Raw genomic sequence first — 9,341 nt, forward strand, 5'->3', positions numbered from 1 at the left:
TTGGATTTTCAATAGACGCCCGTGGTTTGTGGCCCACGTTAACGGTCTCGTTTTGTTTTGCATTTCTGAAATATATCTGCAAGTCTGCAACACGTCGGTTTTTATTTTGTTGGAATTAAGAATAATTTTTAGAATAATAAAATAGAAAATTACTAATTCCTCCTTTTTTTTTTTTCTTCTTCTTTTTTGATAGAAAATTGCTCAGGTCATTTAGAACGGTTTGGTTACATGAATTTAGATATTTGAAATCTTTAGGGTCATAATATGAGATTTATACTCATTTGATTATGAAAATCTTTGGATTCATGAATTGTAGAGATTCATCTATTTATCTTTAATATAAAAGTATTAAAGAGATTCATCTATTCACCTTTAATATAAAAGTATTAAACACTTACACATTCACAAAAATTACGTCGACTAAATAGTTTTTTCATGATGAATTCACATATTTCATTCCATAGATTCAGGTTAACAAACAGTTAATTTTATAAATTATGACTCTATAGATTTGAAATCTTTAGACTCATATAACTAAACATACCCTTAGGGCCTGTTTGGTTACTTGAGTCTGTAGATTTCAAAAATTTATGGATTTCAAATCTACAGACTTCAAATCTCTAGAGTCATGGTTCGTAAAATTAACTGTTTGGTTAGTTTGAATTTTTGGAATGAAATTTATAGATTTATCCTAAAAAAAATTTATTGAATTATGGTTCAAATCTTTAACGCTTTGATAGTATGAGACCTCATACCCATAAATCTATAGATTCATGTTTTTAGGGTATAAATGTGAATCTCTAGATTTCATGAATCTAGGATTCCCACCAACGGTAAATCTCCTATTTGTGATCTAGGTTTGAATCTTTGGATTCGCGTAACCAAACAGGCCCTTAAAGAGTCAAATTGCAAACAATAATGTTATTTTAATGTTCAAAAGGCATTTGAGTAATGAATTAAGTAAAAGTAAAGGCATTTCAATTATTTTATCTATCACTTGATATACAAATTTAACGTAATTTTGCCAGTGGGTTACATGCAATTTTGAGCATAAATTAGATGATCACTACGTTTAACCCAATAATAGTAGATATTGTGTAAAAAACTCAACAAAGTATTAAGTTCAAGGTTTAAAGTATGAGTATCATATCGGTCATGTGATTTTAAGAAACGTATCGTCTTGTATCGAGTATTGTATCACTCTAGCTAATATATTTTAGTGTAATTCAATAGAGAAACGTATCGAGATGTATTGTATCGGTTGGGTCAAATATTGATACGTATCAGCTAGTATCGTATGGTATCGTGGGATACTTTAAACCTTGATTAAGTTAACAATTTTCATATATACACATTCAACCTTGGCCTAAATATCATGGTTTTTGTGAGGAATTGAAAAAAACTCCCTCCGAGGCTCCACTTGCAGCACAAGCACTTCAAATACTTGAAAAGGTTATTTGGCACTAACATCTCACCGATCATTTGGAGAAAAAGCTCTAATGCCTCATGGTTTTTCCCCTTTTTTAACGGCACCAGTAATTGTAGCACTAACATCTCACCGATCATTTGGCGAAAAAGCTTTAATGCCTCAAAGTTTGTCCCCTTTTTAACGGTACTAGTAATTTTAATGTTCCAATAAACCATATTCTCACAAATAACATCCCAAAATAACCTGACCTGAGGCTGTCGTTTGTTTGTTTGATTGAATAAAATGGGGTGGAAAAAAAGAAAAGAATGGGAAAATCTTGAAAAAAGTATAGATTTCTTACTTTATACTGAGAGACAAGTTTCTTTTTTTGGTTAAATACTAAAATTTGTATTAATTGAAAGTAGATAAACAGAGGTGGAACATTCCACCTAGACCGAACCAAGAGAACCTAGAAGCTCCTTTCACAAGAAAGTCCACAAACAAATTACCTTCTCTAGTAATATAATGGAAAAAAAACATGCTAAAAATAAGAGGAATGTTGCAGCCTAACTTTCTCACCCCAAGTCATTTTAAAACCCTTTAAATTTGGTGAAATTTTATATAAAAGTTTAGAAAAAGTAAAAAATGAGACCCACCACTATCACTTTTCCACAAAATCCTTTATTTTCATTTTCTTCTCCCTCACCCCACTATACATGGAGCACACATATTTTTTTTCCCACCCCCACCTACGCAAACAAACAAAGTCCCAAATGAATTTTCAAAGCAACCATTTTTTGGCAAAGAGGTTTATCATTTTACTCCTTACATAACATCAGAAATAAATCATTTTCTATTACAAGAGATTAAACCTGCTTGCCACAAAACAGACCTTGAGAGGCTGTACAAGTGACAGAACACTCTTATCTGTGACGTAGTTAGGACTTAGGAGTAAGCCCACAATAATGGATTCTGCAAAAGATTCTCCAAGCATCCTCGAATTTTGAGCTGAGTTTGTAACTTTATATCATGAGGCTCCAAGTGATTAGATTTGAGTGAGGAATTTCACCAGACGAAAGGAGGGCATATCTCATTGCAGAAAATTTGCAGGAGCAGTCAACCAGTGTTGGTAATTACTAGATCCGAATGAATTGCACATTTGCACTTGTTTTGAATAAATATGCATGAGAAATTTTAGTCCATTTGATTGTGGGGTCACGATTTCTAGTTTGAAGACGAAGAAGACCCTAAAGATTAACTGTGGTGACACCCATCTATCTTCAACAGGGGCGAGGGAGGAAATAAATCGATTGAGGGAACCGAAATGAAATGAATGAGACAAAAAAACAAGCATTTTCCCATCTACTTCTCTGATTGCAAAAGAAATTTTCTCATTCATGATAATAGCAAGGGTCACTAAATTGTGCCCAGCCACCGAGAGCGTTCTTACTAAATTCACTAAATTTTCTCATATTCTCAAACCCTGAACGGCTCAACCTCAACGATTAAAATCGCCCAAAACCCTTGTTGTTTCATGCAGGAAGAGAACCTGCTCGATCTCCGTCAACGAAGGTCGTCGGTCAACCTCTCCTTGAATATTCTTCTCTGAACCTACAAAGGTCATCTCCGCTTCAGTCTTCCGCTGCGAGGTACAAAATGGATTTTTGCGTCTCATCTTTCCATTCTTCGGACTTCCATGTTGTTGCTCGGCTTCTCATCTCTTCTCACTCCAGGTTTGTACTTTCTAGCAGTGTGAGAGAGAACAAGGAGCTGAAAGATGTCTAGATCCAACCTGAAAAATGGCAGTAGATCCCACTTGAAAAATGGCAGCGGGGGTGACGGTGACCGTGGCATCTGCTAGGGCAGCAGAGCCTGCTCCTCTTTCTCTCGTTTAATTCCTGCAACTTACGTCACCAACAATTCACCAACTCCTCTTAAAACATGAGATTTTCGAACAAAAGAGAGATCGATCCAAGAATCCAACATCCAACTCAGAGATTGAAATGAAAAGGGAGAGATCCAAGTTAGATTTCAGCGATTTTCATTAATCTTTCGCTGGTTCACCGATGATTTTTCAGCAATTTTAGAAAATTTCGTTTTTAGGCCCCTTTTTACGTCGCTCTCACCAAAACTACCGAAAATCGACCAAAATTTCGCTGATTTTCAACTATATGTTTTACATTGAATTTTCATAAAAGATGTATTTTATCCATTTTACCCTCATCTCAACTGAAAATTTTCAAGTAAACCTACCCATAAAGAGGTGAATGAAATCTCACTCAAAATCCATAATAGCCTAGATTCCTAGCACTTTAAAATAATAAAAAAAATCCAATAATTGAGACTGAGAATGGGTACCAAAACGAGCCGAAAACTGACAAAAGGAACAAAGACACTGAAATATTTTATACAAAAAAGCTGAAACTAAACGGAGGAGTTTTTGGCAGCACTTCATAAAAGATAAAACCATAAAATGTATGGACCAGACCAGGTTACTCGCACGATAAACATATATTCAAATCAAAATTCTGCATTTTGAAACTTCATGTATTAAATATCTCCTTATTACATAAGCCATCACAAAGACAACATACTGTGAAGTATCAACAGGTGACGATCTTTTAATATATTCTAACACATTGATTAATGAATTGACATGAAAGTCCACTCAAGACACCCTTCATATCTTTCTATACACTTTCTCAACTTTTCCTTCCTGCAAACTCTTTGAACTTCCATCCATGCAACAACTCTTACATGCTTGGCTTCACGTTCAGACGAGATGCTAGCTTCTGACCCAGAGACTTGTCAGCCTGTCGACATACACCACACCAAAGAAGAATTTGAGAATAAATCAGAAGTGATGACTTCGATTATGTATCATTTTAAAACAAACCAAAAGAGGATTTGGAATATGAAATAATCTTCCATCTGATTGAATGTGAAAAGCCTAGACATAAAACTTTTTCACAGAGAAAAAGTTGAATTAAGAAAAGGCGAACCCAGCACCGACGGGTTTTACACAAGCACAGCCCAGAAGGGGCAATTTTCCTATGCAGCCTTATCCCAGCAACTTTAGCTGAGAGGCCGACTCGTTTTACCTTGACCACAAGACTCAAAACACGTTAATTCTGCAAAACTGGGTGAGGAAGAAAAAGTTGACCTGAAAACCAGCATTCATGAGAACAAAGATTCCTTGGAACCATCTAAAATCTATTTTTTCTTCTTTTCATTGTTCCCCTTCTGAATAGTTGTTGAAAGGGAAAAGTTATATCCATCTAAATTAGGCTATTTAAGGTCTTAATGTCTTCTTATCCATCATTCCACATTTCTCTAGCACAACATAGAACTATAAAAGTAGATATAATGTTGCAATTCCAAAAAGAGTATAATTGGCATGGGTGTGAAATAATAATTTACGTCAGCCTCACCTGAGTCCAGTATGAGATCCAGATACTGCGGATTTCGTATGTAACCCTTGGGTCAGATAATGCATCTACCCATCGACAAACGTAGCGCTCTTGCCTGCCATCACCAGATTAAAGAGAAAACCAAGCCACGTTAGAATTTGAACGACTATTCATTCATATTCATAGGAATGGTGCAAGCACAGTACCTGGCTGGGTCAAACGATCGGTATCGCTCTCCAGGCTGCTTGAAATTGTTTTCCTTCTCTATGATAACCTGTTTTCAGCATAAGAATATTGATCAGCCAACTATAGTACATATTCCTTCCAATGCTGGCAACATGTAGACGTGCGTCATATTAGAAATCAAAACTGCTACACAGAGAAGGTCAAGATTAAGGTTCATTATCATCATGGGAAATAAAACAAAGAAGCTGGTTTTAATGGAGTGGCATTACAAAAGGAAAGAGGAAGATAGACATGAAACAATAATAATTTGAAACCAGGTCGATGTTAGATTCTGACCTTACTGCGTCTCCCAGTCAACCCAGCTGATGGGATGGGGTAATTCTCAGCATGACGAACAGGATCAAACCTCGAAGGGAAGTAATTGACCTGGAATTCACTCATGAGAAAATCAATCACTTGAATGCAATATTAGACAGGAAAAAACCATAGTATCTCGAGCCATTCATTTGTCATACACCAATCTCTGGGAACATCAACAAAAAAGTCACAAAAATGCCTGAGATGCACAACATAGTTTAAATAAAAACAAGAAAGGGTTACCTCTTCATCCCTCTGCATAAAATTCATGAAGCCATCATGGTGGTTGTTATGCTGTGCACACTTGGGAGCATTAGGAGGAAGCATCAAATAGTTTGGCCCAAGGCGGTGCCTTTGTGTATCTGCATAGGAGAATATACGTGTCTGCAGCAACTTGTCATCTGAATAGTATATACCAGGCACAATAATAGCAGGGCAGAAAGCAAGCTGCTCATTCTCTGCAAAGAAGTTATCAATGTTCTTGTTCAAGACCAAACGACCCACTGGTTGCAGGGGGAGGACGTCCTCTGGCCAGGTCTTTGTCACATCAAGTGGGTCGAAATCAAACCTATCCTCATAATCTGGATCTATTGTCTGGATGTAAAGCTTCCACTCAGGGTAGTTACCAGCCTGGATTGAATCATAGAGATCCTTGGTGGCGTGACTGTGATTAGTTCCTCCAACTCTTACAGCCTCATCATCCAACAAACACTTTACCCCACAAGTGGGTTTCCAGTGGAATTTTACATAATGCACTTTCCCAGCCTTGTTGACAAGAGTGTAAGTGTTGACACCAGAACCATCCATATGTCTGTAATCCTGGGGAATACCGAGATCATCAAAGAGGAAGGAGAACATGTGCAAGCTTTCTGGGTGGTGAGAAAAGAAGTCGAGGATCCTCCAATTCTCCTGGATGTGAGACTTGGGATTGGGTTTTAGGGCATGGACCATATCAGGGAACTTCATTCCATCACGTACGAAGAACACTGGGAAATTGTTTCCAACTAGATCGAAATTACCCTGAGCATTACAAATGAAATGATGAAAATAAGTGAATATTGACCCCCAAAAAGCATCAATTAGTTCTATATTCACAAAGCAATGTAACCCATCCATCCTATTTTTTATTTAAAGGGGGGGGGGGGGGGGGAAGGACTCATGTTTTCTGTTCCAGTGCTCCAGATTTATTTGTCCTTTCAATTTAGGAGGCCAATTTGGTAGACTTCCTTGTGGATAAATGCTCCTTTTGGGACAATAAAAAGTATCCAAACAAGAAAATAAATGCAAATTTAAAAAGAAACATTTACACAAACAAGAAGGTGATTAATGCAAGATAAAAGCTTCAGCTTGTTAGTGTATTAACAAGTGCAGTAGGTAAAGTTTGATCTAATCCTAATAGTTTAGAAGAAAATGAAGTTTGCCTAACTGCAATCTCTATGTCTTGGTAGAACAGCAGAATTCAGGCAATTATTCAGCTGTGAGGTATAGAGAACAACAGTATAAATGGCATCAAAGAGATGTCGGGAGAACTCAGCATTTCAAACAAGTTATCTAGAAACAAGGTACGAGAGCACGACAGGTAGTCATTAGGGTCTCAAGAGAAGCTGCAATTCAAGTAATGCACTCCAATCTATGTTTCCAAGAATTTAGATTGGATCATCTAGGGGCATCAACAGTTCCATCCTGGGTTGCCTATAAGAGTAATGTATCTGACCTTTGATTGCAATGATTCATCAATACCATCCATATTGAGAAATTTTATTACAAGATTTTCCCATGAAATCAGCAGCATAACTTAATAGTATGTGAAATCAAATGGGTCCCAAAAAGAATATGCGTGGTGGTGGGGGGTAATTCAAGCATACAGTTATTAATAAAAAGAAACATCCAAGAAATCTTGACAAATAATGGTAGAAGGGTAAAAATCAGTAAAGAAAAACCATTAATGTAAAAACTGTCAATGATTATACATAGATGGTTTGATGTTAATTGATTAGAGCCTAACCAATGTGAACCGTAAGTAACAGTGAAGCACTTTGTAAACCAAGAGCTATAAATGAAGTGGGAGAAAAAGCAAGGCGTAAGGCTTTAAACATGATAAGCCTAGGCCACCATCTGATACAGCCTATGAATGCCTGACTTGTTCAAACACTTTAGTTAACGTTCTACGGTTAACCATACAAGCATAAAAAAAGGTGATGGAACTCAAAAACATTAACTGCGAATTCCAATAAAATTTATGAAGAAAACATATAATCTCAGAGGTGTAATACTAATATTTAGGATTTCTTAAACTTATAGACCAAACAATTTCCTAAGTTCTTTGAGAAACCTTCAAAAAAGGAAGTTTATAAGTAAAACAATTTCCATCAAAAGCTTGACAACTTTTTTTTTTAATAAATGAATAAAAGAGCACATCCACCCTGGTTGAAGATACAAAAGAAAAAAGGACACCATAAGAATAATTACCTCTCTGGTGTAAAATTTCACAGCAAAACCTCGTGGGTCCCTCAGGGTTTCAGGGCTGCCTCGTTCATGAATAACAGTGGAGAAGCGAACAATCACTGGGGTCTGGACTCCAGGTGCACGAAGAAAATCAGCACATGTCAGGTGAGAAATATCATGGGTGACTTCAAAAAAGCCCTTGGCACTAGCTCCCCTGGCATGAACAACACGTTCTGGAATACGTTCCCTATCGAAATTTGCAAGCTTTTCCACCAAATGGTAGTCCTCAAGAAGAATAGGACCTGTCACACAGACAAGTTGACCCATATATCCGATCATAAGGCTGTAAATCTTCATAATAATTCCCCCCCAAATAAAATAAAAATCAATGACAATGGCAACTGAAACTGCTAACAGGAAGCATCAATGGTCAAACAAACATACTACGACAAAGAACCCCCCTGATATCACATCAACAAAAGATAGATCATCTGATCCGATACCTCTAGTTCCAACAGTCAGGGATGAGTTATTGTTCCAAACAGGTGCACCAGAGTTTGTTGTCCAGAAAGGGGAATCAAAAGCACTCGATGGGCGAAGCTGCAACAAGTAAATGAAACCACATAAAGACAGAGAATGTATGACAACACAAGAGAAAACCAAACCTAATCCAATGAAATAGGATACGTTTAAGGAAAAAACATAGAAAACACAATCAGAAGATGTACACAAACACTGTAAAAGAGATGTTATTAAACATGGAACGATTACTCAACATGCCGAATCTAAAGCTAGAACCTGTCTACAGAGAAGATAAATCAAACTAAAAAAACATAAACTAAAAGAACAGAGAATGAATCGGATACCTTAAATGAAAGATAAACCACACAAAAGTCACATCGAAAACATTAGAAAATAGAAAACTATCCCGTTCAGATTAAGAACTACATAATTTGACTCAAATTGAACCGGAAATCGAAATAGATATGCCACAAAGCAATTCCAATGAACTCGAACAATTAAATAAGAAATAAACCAGTACATCAATCAACGAAGAAACAAAATAAAAATGAAAACTTCACAGCATAAACATAGCTACCTTGTAAGGATCCATGACGAGAAAGAAAGATCTCTACTCTGCAAGTCCACGATAAGAACAGAAAAGAGCCCTCTCTTCCTCTTTCGTGCGGGTGTGTTAGTATATCGATATGGTGGACCTGCTCCGACTCTTAAATACGATTAATAGTAAAATCAGGACCATTGAAGTAAAACGTCAAATACATAGATTTCTGGCTTTCTCTATCTTTTCTTTGGTTCTGGTTGGTTGTAAAATTTTTAAATTAGAAATTCTTTTAATGATAAAAGCTGAGGAAATTTCTTTTCCACGACTTTATATAGAAACAAAATGAGGCCTAAAATCCTTTTACCATTATCACTATGATGTAAGATTAGTAAAAAAAAATTTATTTTTGGTTTGAAAAGGAAAATGAATCTAATCCTGAAAAAATTAAATAGATTTTTGTTAATGTTTCAGT

At 36.3% G+C, this 9,341-nt stretch overlaps 1 protein-coding gene across 1 annotated transcript; it reads right to left on the reverse strand.

Annotated features, from left to right (window-relative positions):
- Positions 1-3,920: 3,920 nt before the first annotated feature.
- On the reverse strand, positions 3,921-9,016 carry LOC149017373 (catalase). Its single transcript, XM_089151714.1, has 8 exons — positions 8,906-9,016; positions 8,310-8,406; positions 7,831-8,108; positions 5,605-6,381; positions 5,341-5,430; positions 5,025-5,092; positions 4,840-4,933; positions 3,921-4,221 (listed from the first exon to the last, which is right to left on the reverse strand). The coding sequence occupies exons 1-8, from the start codon at positions 8,918-8,920 to the stop codon at positions 4,162-4,164; spliced, it is 1,479 nt and encodes a 492-aa protein (XP_089007840.1). The 5' UTR covers positions 8,921-9,016; the 3' UTR covers positions 3,921-4,161.
- Between the last annotated feature and the right edge of the window lie 325 nt (positions 9,017-9,341).

The sequence above is a fragment of the Hakea prostrata genome, chromosome 4 (genome assembly GCF_041222555.1).
Source record: "Hakea prostrata isolate BN-2017 chromosome 4, UWA_Hpros_2, whole genome shotgun sequence".
Classification (NCBI taxonomy): domain Eukaryota; kingdom Viridiplantae; phylum Streptophyta; class Magnoliopsida; order Proteales; family Proteaceae; genus Hakea; species Hakea prostrata.

Excerpts from the sequence above, each read along its gene's own strand:
- LOC149017373 (XM_089151714.1), bottom strand. Across the intron at positions 5,093-5,340 it reads TGACTGGGAGACGCAGTAAG|GTTATCATAGAGAAGGAAAA; the intron begins GTCAGAATCTAA and ends TGCTGAAAACAG. Across the intron at positions 4,934-5,024 it reads CGATCGTTTGACCCAGCCAG|GCAAGAGCGCTACGTTTGTC; the intron begins GTACTGTGCTTG and ends TGGTGATGGCAG.